The sequence below is a fragment of the Carcharodon carcharias genome, chromosome 2 (genome assembly GCF_017639515.1).
Source record: "Carcharodon carcharias isolate sCarCar2 chromosome 2, sCarCar2.pri, whole genome shotgun sequence".
Classification (NCBI taxonomy): domain Eukaryota; kingdom Metazoa; phylum Chordata; class Chondrichthyes; order Lamniformes; family Lamnidae; genus Carcharodon; species Carcharodon carcharias.
The window spans coordinates 17,251,436-17,275,480 of NC_054468.1; the positions used below are offsets into that span (position 1 = coordinate 17,251,436).

At 44.7% G+C, this 24,045-nt stretch overlaps 1 protein-coding gene across 3 annotated transcripts in view; it reads left to right on the forward strand.

Annotated features, from left to right (window-relative positions):
• LOC121271854 (succinate receptor 1-like) overlaps positions 1-23,616 on the forward strand; it is an 85,627-nt gene extending 62,011 nt beyond the window's left edge. The window contains exons 1-3 of one of the 3 annotated variants that reach the window (XM_041178153.1): positions 12,166-12,257; positions 14,778-14,945; positions 21,728-23,616. In XM_041178153.1, coding sequence (XP_041034087.1) covers positions 14,943-14,945; positions 21,728-22,741 — 1,017 coding nt within the window. In that variant the 5' untranslated portion in view covers positions 12,166-12,257; positions 14,778-14,942 and the 3' untranslated portion in view covers positions 22,742-23,616. Of the gene's footprint in view, positions 1-12,165; positions 12,273-14,777; positions 14,946-21,727 lie in introns of those variants that run through there. The other 2 variants (XM_041178151.1, XM_041178152.1) reach the window with 2 other exon arrangements.
• Positions 23,617-24,045: the final 429 nt, after the last annotated feature.

Consider the following 24,045-nt stretch of genomic DNA (forward strand, 5'->3'; position numbering starts at 1 on the left):
CATGATAGGGTCCCCCTTGTCCTCACTTATCACCCCACCAGCCTCTGCATTCAAAGGATCATCCTCCGCCATTTCCGCCAACTCCAGCATGATGCCACCACCAAACACATCTTCCCTTCACCCCCCTTATCGGCATTCCGTAGGGATCGCTCCCTCCGGGACACCCTGGTCCACTCCTCCATCACCCCCTACTCCTCAACCCCCTCCTATGGCACCACCCCATGCCCACGCAAAAGATGCAACACCTGCCCCTTCACTTCCTCTCTCCTCACCGTCCAAGGACCCAAACACTCCTTTCAAGTGAAGCAGCATTTCACTTGCATTTCCCCCAACTTAGTCTACTGCATTCGTTGCTCCCAATATGGTCTCCTCTACACTGGAGAGACCAAACATAAACTGGGCGACCGCTTTGCAGAACAACTGCGCTCTGTCCGCAAGAATGACCCAAACCTCCCTGTCGCTTGCCATTTTAACACTCCACCCTGCTCTCTTGCCCACATGTCTGTCCTTGGCTTGCTGCATTGTTGCAGTGAAGCCCAACGCAAGCTGGAGGAACAACACCTCATCTTCCGACTAGGCACTTTACAGCCTTCCGGACTGAATATTGAATTCAACAAATTTAGGTCGTGAGCTCCCTCCCCCATCCCCACCCCCTTTCTGTTTCCCCCTTCCTTTTTTTTCCAATACATTATAAAGATTTTCCTTTTCCCACCTATTTCCATTATTTAAAAAAAAATTAAAAAAAAAACCCCACTAGAGCTATACCTTGAGTGCCCTACCATCCATTCTTAATTAGCACATTTGTTTAGATAATATCACCAACTTTAACTTTAACACCTATGTATTCTATTGTACTATTGTCATTGACATCTTTTGATGATCTGCTTCTATCACTGCTTGTTTGTCCCTACAACCACACCCCCCCCTCTACCTCTCTCTTTCTCTATCTCTCCGACCCCACACACACACCTTAAACCAGCTTATATTTCAACTCTTTCTTGGACTCGAACTCAAGTTCTGTCGAAGGGTCATGAGGACTCGAAACGTCAACTCTTTTCTTCTCCGCTGATGCTGCCAGACCTGCTGAGTTTTTCCAGGTAATTCTGTTTTTGTTTTGGATTTCCAGCATCCGCAGTTTTTTTGTTTTTATATCTGATGTTCCCAAGCTTGTCTTCGCAGCTCCAGCGACTGAAGTATGACTGAGTCCAGAGGCTCATCATCTGACTCGGACTCAACAGATTTCTGGTCCCCAGCAGCCATCCAAGTACCTGCGAAGTCCCTGCCACCACCTGCTATGGATCAGGAAGTGCGGTGTGCTCACCAGGTTGTGACCCAGATGCTTTTCTAGAGATAGGTCCAACCAGGGTGTGTGTCTCTGCGCTGCTGGAGGGGTGTGGTTGAGCGCTGTGATTCGACCTCAATCAGGGTGTCATCAGATTCCTCTTCAGAGGCTTCTTTGGGGCTTGACTCGAGGACCCGGCTCATGGACCCCCTTGGCTGCTTCCCAGATGTGCCGGCAAAAGCACAAAGAGATAATTAGTGCATGGCGGGGGGGACTGCGGAACAGGGGAACCCACTCACAGCATGGTTGTCCGATGGATGCTGCACTGCTGGATCCACACTTGGTTAAGCACCGCTAAACTCACTGTCAGCCGGTCAGCTGGATGGCTCTGTTTTCAAAGCCCACGAGGACCTTGATTTCAGGCATTCCTCCACCAGTCTGCGACATCTCCCTTCTGTTGTGTGCCAGCTTGCCCTGCATGAAGACAGATGGAGACAGTGTAAGCAGGATGCCTGTCAGACCAGATAACAATGACGCCTAGCATATGTGTGGGTGGTGAGTGGTCCCGTGGACAGGATGAAAAGAATGAAGGTGAGTGTGAGAGAGTGAATGGTGATGTCCCTTGAACTGGCAATGAGTGAGGCCCCGTGGATGTGTGATGGGTTTGTGAGTGTGAGAGTTGAGATTGATGAGAAGAGTGATTTAATCTGGCAGAACGGAGGAAATCATTCATCCTCTTTTGGCACTAGGTGGCTGTTCTCTTTTGCAGGTCATTGGCGCTGACCACTGCTGCCACCACATCCCATGATGGATTGGTGACCTTGCTTGCTGGCCTTCGCCCAGAGCTGGGGTAGGGGCATCGCCACAGGCCTGCACTGCATCCAATAGGCACTCGAGGGAGGCATGTTTCCTCCCTTTGGCAACCATCAGTTCCCAGCAGCTTCCTATCTCTTTAAGAATGCTAGCCCTGTGCAGGTGCAGCCTTTAAATATGGTGCCCGGTTTACTGAAGGCCTGCGGTGAGGGTGAGCCAGGCAAATCAGAGGCCAATGACCCAGCGTGTTTCCTAGCAATTAATTATTAATGAGGCGGGGCATGGTGGGAATGGCATGATACAGCATGAAAAGCCGCCATTGCGGCCGGCTGGTAAAATGTCCTTTTTCTCCGCCCACTACCGCACTTAGTACAGATAAGGGACAATTCTGCCCACAGATTTCCTCGTGGCTAATTTCTAAAATTTTTAAAAATTGGACAAAGACCTTAAAATGGCTGAGGGTACGTCTATCTATGACTCTGAACAAAAGGAGCTACCATGGCAGTATTGCAGAAACTTGTGCCTCATTATCCCTGAAGATGCACTAACAACCCCTGTGGGCTGTATATTCAGAGAGAATTATACGAAAGACATCTGCATGTCATAAGCCAGGCCTTACCAACCGAAGTCTTTTCATCTACTAGATCAGAGGATCCCACAACCTTCCTTTCAAGTCTTATTGGTTGGAACATTTAATAATCCCAGGGACCCAGACAAAAAGGGATGCATACACTTTATCACAGCCAGATAGAGAAATGAGAGTCTTTTGACATGAACCTCTCACTGGTGGAACCAGTTCTATTGTCTTGCTCAGTCCACCATTTTACCATCTATAAGTAACACAGAAAAGGGGTTCTGCCCAGATTGAAAACCTGGCCCCATCTACATGGTCTCTACTGGAACTTCTGCACATTGGCTGCAAAACTGATTCATCTCCACATGGCCTATCTCCTCGTGTTAATTCAACCCCACTGAAAAAGCGTATTGTACAGCATCAGTTTTCAACCTGCCAACTTCCGAGAAGGAATACCTCATGGGAGTTTGATTCTGGGGATTCTGGACATACATGAAACAATAATTCTTTTCTCTGTGGTCTTTGGCCTGTAAATTTTTCTCTCTCTATCCGTCCTTTATCATCTGAGTGTCTAGGGCGCTACATTGAGACCCCCCCCCTCCCATGTTTTGAGTGTATTAAATAAAATAACCCTCTGAGTTCGGCATATCATGGGTTATTAATGGAAATTGGATCACACCAAAACTGCAGCATTGGGAAATATCTTTTATAAAGGGGGATGCTAATCAAAATACCTTTCTATTTACTGATGGCTGGTGAGAGGATAAATCAGGGATGTTTAATTTAAACCTCCTCCTGTCCATAACAGAGTAGGTAGAGAGATTTATTTTCTACTGGTGAGAGAAGTCTAGGACAAGAAGACATAGCCACAAGCCCAGAGTCAGGCGGTTAAGGAGAGAAATTGAGAAATGCTTCTTCAAGGTAGAGTGTGGAACTGATACTTACAAATTTCTTTCAATCACACAGCTGACCAGGAGTCTTTCCCAGTCTTACCACCTGCCATTGATATTCAACTTGCTTAGCTGCCAAATCCAGAAGTGGGACTTGAACCTAAAGTGTGTGGCTCAGGGTGCAGGGATACTACCCACAGCACCACGAGACCTCTGTTTGATCAGTTAATAACTTTAAATCTGATGGTGATTGTTTTTTTGCAAGTCACGAGTATTAAGGGATATTGCTGTGAGTCTGATGTCATATGTAGGCCAGACAGGGTAAGGATGGCAGATTTCCTTCCCTAATGGTGCATTAGTGAACCAAATGTGTCTTTACAATAATCAGCAATGGTTTTGCGGCCATCATTAGACTTTTGATTTTTATTGAATTCAGATTTCACCATCATCCATGGGGGTTTTCAAACCCAGGTGCCCAGATCATTACTCTGGGTACTCTGGATTACTATGATAAAAACAAAAAACTGCGGATGCTGGAAATCCAAAACAAAAACAGAATTACCTGGAAAAACTCAGCAGGTCTGGCAGCATCGGGGGAGAAGAAAAGAGTTGACGTTTCGAGTCCTCATGACCCTTCGACAGAACTGGATTACTAGTCCAGCGACAATACCACTACGCCACTGCCTCCCCCTCCCCCTAAGGATATCTGGCATAGCAAGGGTTAATGTGGGACTGGGAAACAGTACCACCTACAGTGTGATATAAAGAGACACATGACCTGAGATGAGTCAGTTGTGGACTGGACAAAGACCTGTGTAGAAGCAAGCATGGAGTTAGCTCATAGCTTGGGCTATATCCTGTGTATATGTACATAGTCATGTGCTATCAATAAACACTTAATGTTCAACCATACAAGACTCAGAACCTCTTCATGAGACTTACTGAACATATAACATTGGGCACTGGTGGGAAATTGAAGTTGCAGCCACAATCAGATCAGCTGTGATCTTACTGATGGGTGGTGCAGACTTGAGCGACCGAGTGGCTTTCTGCTCCTGTTTATGTTCTTATGGTTGATAAATAAATATAGGTCCGAGGAATATGAGAAATACACAGTGAGGTAGTTGGAATCTGAGAAAGAGAAGGTGGATTAATACCTCATCAGGCCTGGCAAGATCAGTCCAGAAGAGCCCAGGCTATATCTTATGCACCCTTGCCACTCGCATTTTCAGCAGGGGGTGGCACATAGAATATGTCAGGTGGCTAGCTCACCACCTTCCCATCCACCCCAGAGCTGAACTCCATAATACGCTAGATGGCTGGGTGCCTAAATTGGCAGCCCATCTGCCATATTTAAATGAACAATTAGAGGTCAGTTTGGCTTGTTAGCAAGTCAATAGGCAAGGATAATATGCTGCCCATGCCATAACACAGTTGGCGTGGGCAGGTGGGTGAGAGTGGGCAAGCTGTTTCTTTGTGACCTAGATGAAAAACGGTGGGAAGGAAGGAGGGACACTTCATTCAGAGGGTGCCTTGTGTGTTTCCGGGGCAACCCCAAAAAATGTCTCTTCGCCGCCTGCCCTCCAAAACCCGGCCCGCGACCCCATCTCTCCCCACCCTGGGCTCTCGGGTCCCTCCCCGCTCTAAAAGCCTGGGACTTACCTTTCTGTGGCAGCCATCGCTCTCCTTCATCCTCCTACCTGCAGTCCCCGCAGTGCCCACCACTGAGCTCTTGCACTGCCATGACTGCTCGATCTTCTGGCCAATCAGATTGGCCAGTAGCTCTCATGGGCAGGGCTCCCTCCCACTGAGTGGCGGAAGTCCCATTCTCAGCTAGTGTAGCCCACCCCCCCCAGCGTGTTATGGGTAGGAGCGCGGGCTTCTTTCTGGCACGTCGGCTGCTAGCCGACATTTCTTCCACACCACCACCCCACCACAAAATCCAGCACCTCCTGTTCCAGGACCCCACCATAGGCCCAGGAGGGAGCTAATTTCATGACAACCAAAATGTTTATTAGATGGGTTCCAAAATGCTGGGAGATTCTGTAAACCACAACATATCTGTCTGGTCAGAATATTCAGGACTGAATGGTTAACAAACACCCAGACGCTACATGCCTCCCTTGAGGTATTCTGAAGAGCCATGACCCGCATGTCCTAGAAACCAATAAATCATTAAAAATAGCACACGGTGGGTTCAATCGTGACTCTACGTAAAATAAACGATAGCGAGCTGCCGACATATTTGACACCTCTTCCAATTTTTTTTTTTATTTCCATTAAATTCAATTAGCTTGAGCTAAAGGAGGCAGGAGTCTCTTTATATTGCAGCAGTTTAAACAAGCTCACGTTATTCCATAGCAACATCTGATACAGGTTTGCATGAACCAAATGATTAAGACGGGCATGCAAATTAAACAATGAGAGGATTAAAGGCCCTGCCATCCAGCAAACATCCGGAGGATGTATAAATTCCACTCGGAGGGGATGCAGTTTAACAAGTAGATAAGTTTATACACCTGGACGTGTTCATTGGAGACAGTGGGAATGATGAAGAAGAGGTCACGCCGAGGATAGGACTTGCTTCTGCTGCTTTTGGAAGTTTGAGCAGGTGATGGAAGGCTAAAGATCTCTTTGGCAAAAACAAAGGTATGAATTTAAAACGTGCCTTATTTTTTTTCGTTTTAAAAACTACCTCGCTATTCCTGTGAAATTTAGTGTGTCGCCTTTTTTATTCTTCACGCCGATTTCCTGGCCAGCTCTTTTAATCGCGATGTAACCCGTGGACATTTTGCCGAACAAATTTAGGATTAGGGTGACGTGGCTGCGTTAACAGCTCCCATTGCGCTCGAAAGGCTTTGATGAACCTACCATTGCACCGTATGGAATCACTTGATCCCGCCATGTGGGACACAATACAGCAGTAGTTCAGATCGGACAAAGGTTGACTGCTAATCAAGATCCTGGGCAGAATCTTATGTCCCGTGGGCGGGCATGCACCCGACCTGATCGGGAGATAAACAACGCGTGATAATGTCGTCCCGATGTCATCGCACACTCGCGTGATATTTCGGTTGGTGGGCGCACCCGAGAGTCGGCACCGTTCCCGCCGACAATTAAAAGGCCTATTAAGGCCATGAATATATTAACTAAGTGCGATTTTTCCGCTGCCCGTCCAACGTTACAGTTGGCCGGCCGGCAAATCGGGCAGGTGGGGCTTTTGGGACTTTGAGGGTGCCTCGTCCACGGGCGGGGTGAGAATTCCCATGGTAACCTTTAAAAATAAAAATGTTTTTGACAGAATTGTTAGAATCTATATATTCCCCCCCTGAGGGAGTCTGCTTTGTGGACATTTTTTTTCCAGCACTTCCAAATCCGTATTTCATGGTTTAAAATTCTTCAGCTCCGTGAGGTAGCTCTCTGCCTTCAGGGAGCTTTCATTGCCTGCTCCCCCCCCCCAGTGTGACCACACAGGCTTCAGCGCTCACCCTGCTCCCGCAACCCCCCCTCAACCCTGGCAGCGCTGAGTGGTTGGGGGCCGGTCACAGGTGGCAACCCGTTTCCCGGCCACTGCCCAGCCTGCCCACCGTGTTCCCCCGATGACCCGAAAATCTTGCCCCTTGGTTTTAAAACAGGCTCTCACCAATCACATGGATTGATGCAAAACACGGGCTCTTACCAGCAATGGTTGCACCATCAATTTTTCATCTTTACGTTTATCGGTCTTGAGACATTTTCCCTTCCCCTTTCTGTCTATATTTTTAAAGATTACATTATCAGAATAAGTACAAATTGGTGGGATTAAAATAGTTTGTTGAAAATATGATAGCACAACAGTAACCTTATTCCCACGGTCTAAAAAATGCTCAGATTGATAGGAACATAGAAAAGGAGTAGGCCATTCAGCCCTCTGAGTCTGTTTCACCATTCATTTGGATCATGACAGATCTGTACCTTAACTCTATCTGTCTTCCTTCCTTTTGTAACCCTCAGTGTGCCTCACCCTATAAAAATCTATCAATCCCAGTTTTGAAATTCACATTCCAACCCGAACCTCAGCAGAGTTTTTGAGGCAAGAGTTGGAGATTTACATTATTCTTTGCGTGAATTGGTGCTTCCTGGCATCACCCTAAACGACCTAAACCTAATTTTAAGGTTAGGCTTCCTTGTTCTGAATTCCTGATTCAGAGTTGCTCTTCATGGCTCAGTTGGTTGCATATTAACTTTAGAATCACAAGGTTCAAGTCCTGCTCTAGGGCTTGAGCACAAAAATCAAGGCGTCATGCCAGTGTAGTATGGATTCATTGCACTGTCGGAGCTGCTGTCTTTTGGATGAGCCATTCAACTTGGGTCCTATCTACCTGCTTGGAGGGATGTAAAAAGATCCCATGGCACTGTTTTGAAGAAGAACAGGGTAGTTATTCCTGGTGCCCTGGTCAATATTTATCCTTCAATCGACATCACAAAAACAGGTTATCTGGTCATTATCACATTGATATTTGTGGAAGTTTAGTGATCATAAACTAGTTGTCGTGCGTCCGACATTACAACAGTGATGACACTTCAAAGGTACTTCATTGATAGCAAAGCGCTTTGAGACATCCAGTGGTCTTGAAAAGCGCGATATAAATGCAAGCTTTTTTTAAGTGTCTTTGTATGAGCAACTCTTCTCTATTCTATTCTCAAGGAAACACATGACTAGTCATTGAAACCTGTCCTCAAATTTTAATCCTTTTAGCCCTGGTATCGTTTTAGTGCATCTGTGTCGTTCTTTTTAAGTTGTTGACAACAGCAACATAAATTTTTAAAGGGGCTTTATATAAAAAACAAACTGATGTCATACATTTTTGGATGGTTTGGGGGGAGTGGGGTTTGGTTTTCCTGCCCAGCCACCCAATCAGTCAGCAGGGAATGCAGCCCTGCCGATACCGGTGAGGTGGGGGAGGGGTGTGCTTCTCGTGGGGTATCTCTGTGCCCATCAGAGGCACCCACTCAAGATTATAGCTCCTTTCAACCCTACTTCCCTGGCCTTTCAAGCCCAGCTCCCCAAACCTCTCACTGGGGCCTGCCAGCCAGGCCAGCTGATACCTTGGTCTAACCTGAAGCCCGGTCTCCATAACCTCCCCTTCTTCAGGGACTGCCTGTAGTCCCAGCAGTGGCCACCACTTGAGCTTGGCCTGCTGGGACTACAGAGCTGCCGGCCACCTGACTGGGTGGGGTGGGGTGGGGTGGGAGGGGGCAGGGGTCAGCTCTCTAAGGTGGGATTTCCTCCCCATATGGGGGTGGAAGACTCGTCCTTAGCCAATTAATGTCCCTCCGAACATTAAATGGCTGCAGGGCAGCTGGTACCAGCGGGATTGCATTCCCTGCTGACTGATCTGGTGGCTGGGCAGGGAAATCCCCCATCCAAAAAACCTCATAGAATGATTACAGCATAAAAGGAGACTATTCGCTCATCAAGCCAGCTCTGACTCTCTGCAAGAGCAATTTACTTAGTCCCGCTTCCGTGCCCTTTCTCTAACCCTGCAATATTTTTCTTTTCAGGTGCTGATCCAATTCCCTTTTGAAAGCCGTGATTGAATACGCATTACCCATCCTTTCAGGCAACACATTCCAGATTGTAACCACTCATAGCATGAAAATGTTTCACCTCATGTCACCTTTGAACCTTTTGCCGTTCTCTTTGTAACAGTGCACTCTGGCTCTCAACTCTTCTGTCAATGGGAAGAGTTTCTCTCTATGTACACTGCCTAGATCCCTCATGACTTTGAACACCATTGTAAATCGCCTCTGAACCTTCTCTTCTCTAAGGAGAAGAACTCCAATCTCTCCAGTTTATTCACATAACTGAAGTCTCACATTCCTGGGATTATTCACGCAAATCTTCTCTGCACTCTCCCTAATTCCTTCACGTCCTTCCTGAATTCGCAGAATTGAACACAGTTCTTCGGTTGTCCAAGCGATTAATGTAAACCTAGGACAGCAGCGGCCCTATTACCAATCCCTCAGGAACCCTACTTTATACATTCCTCCAGTCCGAGAAGCAAATCTTCACCAGTACACTGTTTCCTGTCGCTCAGCGAGCTTTGTAGTCATGCTGTCACTGTTTCTTTCAATCCATGGGCCTTAACTTTGCTGACAAGTTTGTTGTGTAGCACTTTATCAAATACTGTTTCGAGGTTCTTGTCCAACACATAAACATGCATTACCCTCAGTAACTCTCCCTTATACCTCATCACCAAACTCTTCAAGTTAGTTAAACACAATTTGCCCTGAACAAATCCGTGCTGACTTTCGTTGTGTTACAGACAGGGCAGAGAAAGAAACGGAGCGTCCTTATCCTCTCTCCATCTGTCTGTAAGCAGAGGTGTTTGTGAATTATTATTAATGTAGGCAGTGGCATGTTTCCCCAAACCCTCAGTTTGTGTGGTCCAATTTAAAAATAACTTGCAGCAAACTAGCTTTATGATTAACTCAGAAAGTTAGTTTATTCACATTCAAACCAGCCTCAGTGGTGGTGGTGGTGGTGGGGGGGGGGTGGGGGGGGGGTTGGTTTGGTGGGGGGGGCGGGATGGGGGAGTGTTTGCAATCTCTCACACATGCACACACACACAAACAAACATACATATACAATAAGGGAGATAGGAAAGAGAAAGATTTACAACTGTGGGCAACAACAGTAAAAGGTCTGCACTGGGCTGCATCAGAGTGCTTAAATTAGAGTTTGGTGAGTGTGCCAGTTCAGTGAAGAGGGAAGGAGGTGCTCCTTTCTTTTTCTATCTTTTCCAGCCTCCAGTAGCTGGCTCTTACTTTGCCACAGGGGAAAAAACTGGTTATTAACTGGTGAGTTATTCTACTTATTCTAATTGTACTAAATCATTTTTAAAGTTACTGTATGGAAGGTCAGCTTGGCCAAGTGGAATGTGCATCCTGAAGTATGTGGGAAGTTGTGGACACATCATGTGACCTAGGTGAACACATCTGCAGGAAATGTCACTGCCTGCAGAAACTTGAGCTCCTGGTTGCAGAACTTGAGTGGTGGCTGATGTCACTGTTGTGCATTCACAAGGCAGATAACTGTTTTGATAGCACATTTAGGAAGGTGGTTACACTGTAGGATTAGAGCATTCAGTCAGAGAGTGAAAGGAGGACCACCAGGCAGTCTAAGAGATCCAGACAGGTAGTGCAGTCCCCTGAGCCTATCTTGCTTACTAATCGGTTTTCCATTTTGGATACTGATGAGGGCAATGATTACTCAAGGGAGTGTAGCCAAAGCCAAGTCTGTGGTGCTATGAGTGGCTCAGCTGCACAAGAGGGGAAGAAAAAGATTGGGAGATCAGTAGTGATAGGGGATTCCATCATCAGGCGATCAGACAGGCATTTCTGTGGTAGTAAATGTGACACCAGGATGATGTGTTGCCTCCCAGGTGCCAGGGTCAATTATGTCATGGTTCAACTGCAGGACATCCTTCTGGGGAAGAGTGTTCAGCCAGAGGTCATGGTCCACGTTGGCACCAATGATATAGGTTGGAAGAGGGATGAGATACTGAAATCAGATTTTAAGGGGTTAGTACAGGAAGTAAAAATCAGGGCACGAAGAGCAGTAATCATAGGATTACTCCTAGTGCCATGTGCTAATGAGCAGAGGAAGAGGAGGATTGAGTAATTGAACATGTGGCTGGAGAATTGGTGTAGGAGTGAGGGCTTCAGGTTTCTGAGGCATTGGCATTGGTTCTGGGGTAGATGGTAGAATTAAATTTACCCAGCAGCTTCCACAACCTCAAGATGTCCAAAAACACCTCAAAGTCAATGAAATAATTTTGTGCAATATATAATTGCTGTTGTAGTGTAGGGAAACTCCACTACTTTTTAAACTTTCCGCTGCTAAAATATAGGTCCATGGATGTTGGAAAGCACACCAACGGTGAGCTCAGTGTTGTGCATTCTCCAATTGTCCTCCAAGTTTAAACTGAAGCACTCTTAATGTACTTCATAACTGAACTATACAAAATAATGTAAATGTGAGAAAAACATTTGCCAGTGTTCCCAATTCCAACAAATGTCTTCCTCATCTGATTCCAGCTGTCGTGCAGGGGTAAGTATAACATTTCTTCTTTCAGCCACCTCCATACTGGCTGCTCTTGTGCTCCTCTGAAGCTTGGGCTTTAGTTCCAAAGAAGACCACTCTGCTTTGTAGGACATCCCCTAGCAACACCTCCAAACCCACTTCATTATTCGGTGTCATTTTGCTGTGGATGATTGAAGCAGCCACTCCCTCCTCGCTCCTGCAAGAAGCCGGGCAGCTTTAGAAATGTCCGGCACCCCTTTAAGAGCTGCAGCTGCTGAATTATCTTTTCCTTGACCCCAGTTCTTCATACGTATTATGTTATGTGATTCTGTGAATTGAGGCAAAGGGAGGTCACAGTATAGTATAGCATCATTCCTTTGCCCTTCAGGACAATGCTGCACCCAGAGAGCACTGGTCTTGCTGTCACTGCACAGGGACAGTTCCTAGACAACAGCACATAAAGGTTACTTACAGAGATGAACCACATCTATTTCCTCTTTTCTCTGGACTTGTATTCTCTTCACTTCCTCTCTTGTTCAGACGCACTGTGAAGGCTGAACTCAAGTACAAGAAGACTGAAAGAGGAGCTGATCAATAATGATACTGGAGTAACTTCTTGATCCTTCTAGGGTCTGTTCTGGTGCAGTGAGTAATCCTTTGCTGCATATTCTGCTTTGCTGACTGTTGTGACAGGGGATTAATGGTACCAAATACCTACAGTCAATTTGAAGCTTTTAAGGAAGGTCTGTGTTTCTTTTAAAAAGAAATATGAGTAAAGACACTGAGCAAAAGATGGCCGATAATGTAAACATAGATCAAGATCCCTGTAAGTCTCACTCTCCATGGAGTTTGGATCTCTTTAAAGGGCCCAGTGCTGCTGTCCCAGTGTTTCGGAGCCAGAGCTAGTTTTGGAGAAAATGCAGGAACTGGAAGCAATGACTATTATATCAGGTTACATCTTACAGAAGGCATACCGGAATAGCTCATCTCACAAATTGAGGAGGGGTTGGGGGGAGTGAGCTGCAGATAGGCACATAGATAGACATACATCAATAGCTTTCTAAACAAAAATCAAAGCATCCCACAGTTACTCCGTCTTAAGAGGCATTTTTGATTAACCAGCAGCACTCATCAGAGCATGCCATATATCAGGCATTTTACTATAATCTGTTTCTAGTGATATTGATGGAGTGATAAGTTTTGACTATGGCACCAGGGAGAACTGAACTTCCCTGCCCTTCTGTGACTTGGGAACCTTTGACAGCCTCCTGACTGTACTTCACTGGGAGTATCAGCCTCGATTTTGTACTTCAGTTCCTGGAGCCCACAACCTTCTGAATCAGAGGGGAGATTAATACCACCGGGTCATGGCTTCAAACACCAGCGGGGGAACTTTCGTATTCACCAGATGGGTGAGGGGTGGGGGATGGTGAATTGGCGACATTTAAATACAGCGAAAATCTTAACTGGTTCTATTCTGGTGGACAACAGTGAAAGGTGAAAATTAGCCCCACCTATTAACCGTACATTAGGGAACATATTAGATTAGGGATACATAGGCCTGAACTTTCAGCTCGGCGGACGGGCGCGATCGGCAGGCCCGGGAGTGGCCGGGAGTCAGACCGCTGACCGCGATCGGCCTCCGGCCGCGATTTCACACTGGCTGGACAATTAATGGTCAGCCAGCGTGAAGCGTGCACTGAAAAGCTCAGCACTGCCGGGGTGGGTGGGGAGGGGGGAATGGTTGGGTGGTGGGGGGAGCGAGGGGAGGAGAACGGGTGATGATGTCAATGCGGACGTGGGCAAGTGCCGACAGGAAGCTCCCTGAAGGCAGAGAGCCGCCTCAGGGAGCATGAAGACCCGAAACCCCAGGAAACAAGGCTTTTAAAATCAGGGGAAAAAATGCCCAAGCATCACAATCAGGTATCTGAACATATAGATTATAAAAATGGTGTCCACAGATTTCTATTTTTATTTTATTTAATGACAGAAACCTAATCCCACCCGTTGATGAGGTTTGCTGAAAAATGTAAGCAGTAATCATGCAGAAAAATAAATACAGTTACCTTACTTTTCCTTTGAGAACAGGCACAACCTTCATTGAACCTTTCATTGTTGTCACTCTCTACAAATTGTGAAAGGAAGTTCAAGATCTTTTATAGGTCTCTAGTCACCCATACTGTCCTAGATAGTTCATTATGGCACGAAAAGTGTTACTGTGAACAAAAGCGCCAAAGATGAGACCATTCCTACAAAACACCAGATGTTAACTCTTTTACCATTAACCAGGTAACTAATCATCTTGGGTCCATTATTTTGTTTCCTATCTCAAGACTTCCTTAGCTATCTCAATGTTTTTAAATGCATTCACAGAAGCAGGTTATCAGACACAAATCGCGTATCCTGTATTTAAACAGAAAACAAACAGCACATTGAATTGAATTTTACACTGATGCATTGCAACATAGCAACATAAGAAATGGGAGCAGAAGATTGCAAAGTATTAATTTAAAGAAGGAGCTCCCCCAGTGTTGTGGACATTTATCTATTAAACAATATAATTCAAACAGATTCTCTAGTCATTGAGACATTGTGGGACCTTGCTGAGCGCAAAATTGGCTGCTCAGTTTTCTACATTATCACTGTGACAATAATTCAAAAGCTGTAAAGTATTTCTGAGTTTGTGAAAGGCGTTATATAAATGCAAATTCTTTCTTTCTTAGCAGCAATGCCAGTGGCAACGATGTCGGTGACTAAACCGTTAGTGAACCATAGCCTCTGCTCTTGTTTTAGTTCACTGGAATAAATGAGAGAAAGGAAAAGCTGAGCAGCAACTGCCAACAGCAAACGATTCAGTTCTCAATAAGAGCAAAAATAATGCGGGTGCTGAAAATCTGAAATAAACACAGAAAATGCTGGAAAAACTCAGCAGGTCATGGCAGCACCCAAAGAAGAGTCATACTGGACTCAAAACTTTAACTCTGTTTCTCCCTCCACAGAGGCTACCAGACCTCCCTGAGTTTTTCCAGCATTTCCTGTGTTTATATTTGATTCAATTCTCAATCACGTTGCTCAGTTTTTTTCCCCATCTCTTTGTCAGCACAAAGCTGTCATTTCACCCAACTGAATCTGGTTCCCTTCTACTTTCAGAATACAAAAGTTACGTCACGTCCTTCCAGTTTACGAAACCAGGAGGTTGTGAATATCTCGAGACAAGAGCTTCTTACCTAAAATCGGGCACAGTGTGATCTACCCACTCACTATACATTTTCAACCTCACAGCTTCTGACTTAGTGGGAGAATCCACATCCCAATATGGTAAGATAACACTTGTGGCATATTCCAACTTCTGTGGTAACAATTGACTACCTTCTGTTCCAATGATGAGGTTTATAAGGTGATTATGCTTTGGGACTATGTTTCAATATTTAGGGTAAATTAAAGGGGCCATGTGACCTCTTCTGCAGTCTTCCTGACAATGAGCCTGGTTGTTTTGATTGTTAGAGATCAAAAGAAGGCTTAGATTGTTTTAGTGGGAAAGTGATGCAAGGTATTTATGCTTGGAGACAATGGCAGTAGCCTCTGAGTTTATGGTGAGTAGACTCAGAGTCTCCCTAAATCCCAGAAAACATTGTTTTTGTTGGAATTGTGTTGTATATAGTTCTGCTATAAACAGTCCATGTACTTCTAAGATGAAAAGGATTTGGGGTCAAGGATAGATAACAAGTATTTCTATCTGGATTCAAGGTTCATATATATTACATTGCCATTGGGAAGAGGGCAGAGGAAGCCATTTTTTGAGATCAGGTTACAGGTTTCCCTACAAACCAATGAATACCACGGAAAGACAGCAGAGATTCTATGTGGTGAGTAGAGAGATGAGGCTGCTTGGCTTTGTGAATTATCAGAGCTGGATGCAGGAGGAGGATGGGCTCTAGTCAAAGAGATCCTGCAGCCATTTAAAGATTCCATGAGATTCATCCTGGCATAGCCAGGGGGAAGAAGAATCATCAGAAAAGGCTTTACTGCTGGTGATGGAATTAAGAAACTCGCTGATAATGTGAGAGGACAACATAGCAACCAGTGACGGATGGCCCTGCGGGGGTGGTGATTGGGGAAAAAAGATTTTAAAACTGAATAAATAAATAAATAAATATAACAATGCCCAGCTTCCAATAGGTTCCTGTTTTGCTAAGTAGGAACTTCAAGCAACCACTGGCAGGACAGACCCAGCAGAGGTGGCAGCATAGTGGCACACAGTCAGGAGGGAGTTGCCCTAGGGGTCCTCAACGTTAACTCCGGACCCCATGAAGTCTCATGGCATCAGCCGATGAATCAGTGCTCCTCCATGCTGAACGTCACTTGGATGAAAAGGCGCAGAATGGACTCTGGGTGGGGGACTTAAATGTCCATCGCCAAGAGTGGCTCGGTAGCACCAAAGACCGAGCTAACACAATCTAAGCCTTCTTTTGATCTCTAACAATCAAAACACCCAGGCTCATTGTCAGGCAGACTGCAGAAGAGGTGATTTAAACCTAAATATTAAAATATAGTCCCAAAGCGTAAAGGGCATAGTTACTAGACTGGGTCTGCGGCAGGATGTGAGGGAACCAAGAAGAGGGAAAAACATACTTAGCCTCATCCTCACCAACCAGCGGGCCACAGATGCATCTGTAGGAATGACCACTGCACAGTTGTTGTGGAGAGAGATTCCCGCACTGAGGATACCCTCCATCATGTTGTGTGGCATCACCACTGTGTTAAATGGGATAGATTTTGAATAGATCTAGCAACTCAAAACTGGACATCCACGAGGCGCTGTGGGCCATCAGCAGCAGCAGAATTGTACTCGAACACAATCTGTAACCTCATGGTCCGGCATATCCCCCACTCCACCATTACCATCAAGCCAGGCGATCAACCCTGGCTCAACAAAGAGTGCAGGAGGGCATGCAGCATCAGGCATACCTAAAAATGAGGTGTCAACCTGGTGAAGCTATAACAAAGGATTACTTGCATGCCAAACAGCATAAGCAGCAAGTGATAGACAGGGTTAAGCGATCCTACAACCAATGGATCAGATCTAAGCCCTGCTGTCCTGCCACTTGAATGGTGGTGGACAATTAAACAACTCACTGCAGGAGGAGGCTCCACAAATACCCCCATCCTCAGTGATGGCAGAGCCCAGCACATCAGTGCAAAAGATAAGGCATTTGCTACAATCTTCAGCCAGAAGTGCCGAGTGGATGATCCATCTCGGCCTCCTTCAGAGGTCCCCAGCATCACAGATGCCAGCCTTCAGCCAATTCAATTCACTCCATGTGATATCAAAAAATGGCTGAAAGCACTGGATACTGCAAAGGCTATGGGCCCTGACAATATTCCGGCAATGATACTGAAGACTTGTGCTCCAGAACTTGCCACGTCCCTATCCAAGCTGTTTTATCATAGCTGCAACACTGGCATCTACCCAGAAGTGTGAAATATTGCCCAGGTATGTCCTATACAAAAAAATCAGGACAAATCCAACCCGGCCAATTACCACCTCAGTGTACTCTCCATCATCAGTAAAGTGATGGAAGGGGTCATCAGCAGTGCAATCAAGTGGCACTTGCTTATCAATAACCTGCTCACTGATGCCCAGTTTGGGTTCTGCCAGGGCCACTCAGCTCCTGACCTCATTACAGCCTTGGTTCAAACATGGAGAAAAGAGGTGAACTCCCAAGATGAGGCGAGAGTGACTACCTTGACATCAAGGCCGCATTTGACTGAGTGTGGCATCAAGGAGCCAAAGTAAAACTGGAGCCAATGGGAATCAGCGGAAAATTCTCCACTGATTGGAGTCATACCTATCACTAAGGAAGGTGGTTGTGGTTGTTGGAGGTCGGTCATCTCAGCTCCAGGGCATCACTGCAGGAGATCCTCAAGGTAATGCCCTCGCCCCAAACATCTTCAGGTGTTTCATCGATGACCTTCCTTCCATCATAAGGTCATAAATGAGGATATTCACTGATGATTGCACAATGTTTAGCACCATTCACAACTCCTCAGAAATTGAAGCAGTCCATGTCCAAATGCAGCAAGACCTGGAAAATATCCAGGCTTGGGCTGACAAGTGGCAAGTAACATTCATGCCACACAAGTGCCAGGCAATGACTACCTCCAACAAGAGAGAATCTGGCTATCAGCCTTGATGTTCAATGGCATTACCATCATTGAATCCCCCACTATCAGCATCCTGGGGCTCAGCATTGGCCAGAAACTGATTTGGATTAGCCGTACAAATATGGTGGCTACAAGATCAGGTCAGAGGCTAGGAGTCCTGCAGTGCATAACTCACCTCTTGACTCCCCAAAACCTGTCCACCATCTACAAGGCACATGTCAGGAGTCTGATGGAATACTCTCCACTTGTCTAGATGAGTGCAGCTCCCACAGCACTCAAGGAGCTTGACACCATCTAGGACAAAGCAGCCCATATGATTGGCACTCCATCCACAAACATTGGCTCCCTCCACCACCAATGTACAGTAGCAGCAGTGTGTACCATCTACAAGATGCACTGCAGGAAATCACCAAGGCTCCTTCAGCAGCACCTTTCAAACCCACGACCACTAGCATCTAGAAGGACAAGGGCTGCAGATAAATGGGAACACCGCCACCTGGAATTTCCCTTCCATGTCACTTATCATACTGACTTGGAAATATATCACCGTTCCTTCACTGTCGCTGTGTCAAAATCCTGGAACTCCCTCCCTAACAGCACTGTGGGTGTACCTACACCACATGGACAACAACAGTGCAAGAAGGCAGCTCACCACCACCTTCTGAAGGGCAATTAGGGATGGGTAATAAATGCTGGCCCAGCCAGCGAAGCCCACGTCCCATGAATGAATAAAAAAAAATTTCCACCTCTCTTTAACACTGAAGAAGAGTCATATGGACTCAAAGTGTTAGCTCTATTTGTCTCTCCACAGAAGCTGCCAGACCTGCCAAGTTTTTCCAGCATTTTCTGTTTTCATTTCAGATTTCCAGCATCCGCAATATTTTGCTTTCATATATTATATGTTATTTTAGCAACCATGGACTGTTTGCTAAAGGGACTGTAATTCCATGGAGAGTGCAATGGGTACAAGAGGAGACATCAATTTCTGTAGATTAAAATATAAGTTGCCTACAAAATGAAACTAGTGTTTAGTAAAAGGTGTTTTTCGTCATTTGTTATATGAAAAGTTTAAAAGGTGAAATCTTGCCATGTCATTCTTTCAGCTAGTAACTGGATGATCATATCTCTTTTTAAAAGTTATGGTCTCTGTGGGGATTGTAACACTTTGTCAGACAGAAAAACAAACTCTTTTAATATGCATTTTTCCAATGTAATAAAGGTTCAAAAATAGACAAGGGTGCGGAAAGTCATTCAGCCTGATCTATCTCATCCATTGATTTTCACCACCAGTGTATTAAAGTTTCCACCGCACAAGTAAAATTGTGTCAATATTTCAAGTCTCTCCTCAGAACTATTATTAATATTTTCCAATGCACCTTCTGCCCTCTCATGAGAATGTGGAAGACCCTATGGCACTATTTTGAATTAAGAGCAGAGAAGGTCTGAAATAACATCACTAAAGCGGGTTTTCTGGTCAATTATCACCTTATTACTTGTGGGACCTTGACTGCCACGTTTCAGGATTGTGAAAGAGTGACTGTGCTTCAAATATGCTTTGAGACATCCTGAAATTGTAAAACGCTCTGTGTAGAAGCAAATTTGTTCTTCCTTTATGACGATTGATGTCAGCATCCTGGGGGATCAGGAATTCTGATTGTTATAGACAAAAGGCAGGAATGGGTTTTGGAAGAGGACCAGGATCTGACTTAGGTTTGATGCCTAGCTTTCAACTTCGAACTTTCACCTCGGTTGAAGGCTCTGCCAACATTCACAGCCTCGGTTGACATGCGACCAACAAAAACAGCTCAAGTCGAAGGCGGCAGAGTACAACCTGTACCTGGTCACATCTTTCCTGAGAGAAAGGGGGAAAACTGAAGAGGTTCGGCGTGGAGGATATTGGGGCGAAGAAAATACGGAAAGCAACCACTGAAGTGACTTCAAGGAGAGTGAAGACAAGAGCTAAGAAAAGAGTCAGTTTCAGGCTGAAGTTACTAGGAGCATCAGAAGGAAGATGGGAACAAGAAGATGCTGTCCTGTACTTTGAATCTGATCTGCCATTCAACGAGATCATGGCTGATCTGTATCTTAGCTCCATCTACCCGCCTTGGTTTCATAAACTTTAACATGCTTACGTAGCAAAAAACTATCTATCTCAGCTTTGAAATTTGCAATTGAACTCCAACCCCAACAGCTTTTTGGGGGACAGAAATTTTTTTAAATTTGTTCATGGGATATGAGTGTCGCTGGCTGGACCAGCATTTATTGTCCGTCCCTAATTGCCCTTGAGAAGGTGGCAGTGAGCTGCCTTCTTGAACCGCTACAGTCCATATGGTGTAGGAACACCCATAGTGCTGTTTTAAATAATTACTATCCTTTGTGTGCTGAAGTGCTTTCTGAAAGCATCCCCGATTGGCCTAGTTCTAATTTTAAGATTATGTCTTTGACTTCCCCACCAGAAAAGAAATAATTTCTCTCTATCTACACTGGCATAGACTTCAATCATCTTAAAAACCTCAATTAGGTTACCCTTTAATTTTCCATGCTAGAGAGAATGCAAACCTGAGCCTGTGCAACCTGATCTTGTAATCCAACCATTTTCATCCAGGCATTATTGAGGTACATCTGTACAGCCACCCCCATACCCCCACACTGAACCCCACCCCACCCTCCTCCAAAATATTCAACAACTGAGCATCCTCTGGGGTAGAGAAGTCTGAATGGTCACAACACTTTGAATGAAGATATTTGCCCTCATTTCAGTCCAAAACGATTGGCCTTTTACTGGGACTAGTTTTAGACTCTCCAGCCAGGGGAGGCAACTCCTCAGCATTTACCCTGTGCTAAGTTTCAATGAGGTCAGCTCTCATTCTGCTAAACTTCAGCAGTATGGGCCCATTCTACTCAATCACTCCTCATAGGGAAAAACTCTCAACCTGGAAATTAATCTTGCAAATCATTGTTGCACCTCCTCTAAGGCAAGATAAGGAGATCAAAAGGATACAAAATATTGCAGGTGTGGTCTCGCCAAAGCCCAACATGATTGCAGCAAAAATTCCTTGCTGTTATTTTTGAATGCCTTGACATAAAGACTAGCATATCATTTCTTTTCCAATTGATGGCCTGTCTGTCGGAGGTTTCGAAACACAGGCTGGTTAAGTACAAAAGTCAGTGGGATCATGTCAGGTTTCTGACCTGCCGGCATTCTTAGCCCTCGACACAAACTGACACCTACACCACCCGTACCTCCCATCATCTGACCAATACCCACACACCCCTACCCCGGCAGGCTATAGTTTCATCCAAAACTGTCAATATCTATTTACTTTCCCACCTATCTTTGCATCATCAGCAAAATTGGACCCATTACGCCCACTCTCCCCATCACAGTCATTGAATATATATTGTAAATAGCTGAGCCCCAAGCACTAATTCTTGCTGTCCTCCAATAGTTACAGCCTGCTAACCCAAAAATCACCCAATTTTTTCTATTCTCTGTTTTCTGTCCCTTAATCAATGCTCGATCCTTGTAATTATATTACCCCCAATGCCAGGAGACCTTATCTTGTGTAAGGGAAAGCTTCCCTTTCTAAGTGGATTGCTGCATCAGGAAGCTGGTACAGACATGATGGGCCAACTGACCTTCATCTGTTCTGTAACCTTCTATTGTTCTATGGCTCTAAGTTAGATAAGCCAATTGTTGAATGTAACTGATCTTGATTGTCCTCCATTACATGAATCTGTCAATTGAATAATGATGAGCCAGTTATCTCCTAATACATGGAAAAAATTCATATGATAAACATAGTTCAGCATAATTCTATCTGTAATATCTCAACTATTATTCTCTCAAACTATAAGGTGTTTTTTATCATATATTATAAACCTTCTTGTCATGCCCACATTGCATTACATCTGTTTTTTTTATTCATTTCTAGGAAATGGAAAACATGTGTTTGGACACCAATCCTCAGCTGGAGAAGTATTACCTTCCAACCATGTATGGAATAGAGTTCATCTTAGGACTCATTGGCAACCTCTCTGTGATATGGGGCTATATATTCTGTCTGAAGGAATGGAATTGCAGCAACATCTACCTTTTCAATCTTTCCATCACAGACCTGACTTTCATTTTCACCCTTCCCATGCTAGTGGCTTTCTATGGCCAAGGCAACAAGTGGACCTATGGTCATATAACGTGTGTATTAAATAGATTCATCCTTCATGCTAACATGTACATGAGCATCCTGTCCCTCAGTTGCATCAGTTTTGATCGGTACCTGCTGGTGATGAGGCCACTGAAGCCTCACTTTTTTCAGAAAAAGTGGAACGCCATCATCATCTGCCTTGGTATTTGGATATTTGTAGCACTAGAGTTAGTGCCTATATTCATTTTTATCAGGGACGATGCTATCAATGGCACCGAAGATGTTGACTGTTTAGATTATGCCAGCTCAGGAGATGCCTCCCGCAATCTGATTTACAGCCTGTACCTCACAGTTTTTGGTTTTCTCGCACCGCTCAGTGTCATGCTTTTCTTTTACATCCAAACTGCGCGCGGCCTTAAGAAAATACAGCAACAACGCACCAAGATTCATGTGGAAAAGCCCCTTACATTGGTCATTTTGGCTATTGTCATTTTCTTGGTATTCTTGACCCCTTATCACATAATGCGCAATGTTCGCATTGCTTCCAGAATGGAGAACAACGGCATGTCGGAATGTGACAAACTAGTTGTAAAGGCTGTTTACGCCATCACTAGGCCCATAGCTTTCCTCAACTCAATCATAAACCCCATTTTCTACTTCATGTTGGGGGACAAGTTCAGGGAGCTATTTTTCAACAAACTGAAAAGCATCTTCTTCAGAAAGTCACAGGTCTCAAGGCAAAATGAATACAGTTCCACCAGGCCGTCTGGGTTAAATTCAGGCTCAGAGGTAATGATTCAGTAAATAAAACTTATGGTCCAAAAAGCTTTTCATGACTGTTGGTCTTCCACACCTCATGTCTGGTTCTGGTGTGGACTAATTGCTAGAGATTGATTGCTTTGATTAGTCAAATAAACGCCGCTATTGTTGCACCAGGATGATAGAAGGAGAACTCTATAGACCTTAATATTTCTTTCATCTAATAATTCCTTTGTTTCTATCCCTCAATAGTTCATTTATAAAAATTATTGCAAAGGTCCAAAATAAAACTGGAATAAAAGTTTCAGCATAATAATAGCATCCATTGTGTTGCTCTTCTACCACAGTTTGTGCAGTTGAAGTATTCCTGTAATGCTCTTGATTATCACCAGGTGATATCCCTTGTGTCCTGGATACACTTTGAACAAAAGCAAGATAACCCTGGCCAGGCATCAACTGCCCAGAGCACATAAACTCTTCCTCAAAACTGAAAGATAAACAATACTTTTTTAAAAAAAAACAACAGAACAGGGGAAGTAAAGGTTGAAAGAAACACCCTCTGAAATAACAATTCAAAATGTAATTGAAAGGGATCAGCAAGACAACCCCAAGGATATTCGGGAACGGTTAATTTATGATTTGTAACCATTGTTACGGCAATTAGACAGTGAGGCAATCATCCTGAAAATTGTCACCCCCAACACATGAGTTGGCTGTGCAGGTGCGATAGGCACTGAAATATTAACAAGTGCATTTTTCAAGTATTCAGCATTTGATTATGGGTATCTCCTCTATTCTCTGTGTGTGAGTAGTTAAACCTGGATATGTTACTGAGAAAAGAGAAACTAAACTGTAGGCAAGCAGCTGTAAGCATGAGAGCAGACATTTTAAAGCATTGAATAAAACACCTGTGCACACATAGAACTTGGTGTGTCATCTCTGCATATCTCTGAGACATAAAACACGACAACTGGCAATAAGGATAATGGAGAATAATTTAAATTTTCAGGCTCTCGCATCTTACCTTTTTTCAACAAGAGGTCCAACTATGCCATGTGGTCAATGGATTTTGAGTTTCAAGCCTACTTGCTCTCTCCGCAGAAAGTCCGAGTGTAGCAGCAATCTGCATGAATATGGTACTTGTACATTGTTTTGAAGCAGAAGGCTAACGAATATTCGAGCAGCTCACAGATTGGCTAGGGTGGTAAATGCTCTCAATAAACACTCTGGGCCAAAGAAAAGTGGGATGGTCGAATGATATACATCTGCCAGAGATGTCAGGGAAATGGCAAACACATAAAACAATATATGGCAGTATTGGAACAATTGGCTTCTGTGTGTAAATTTGG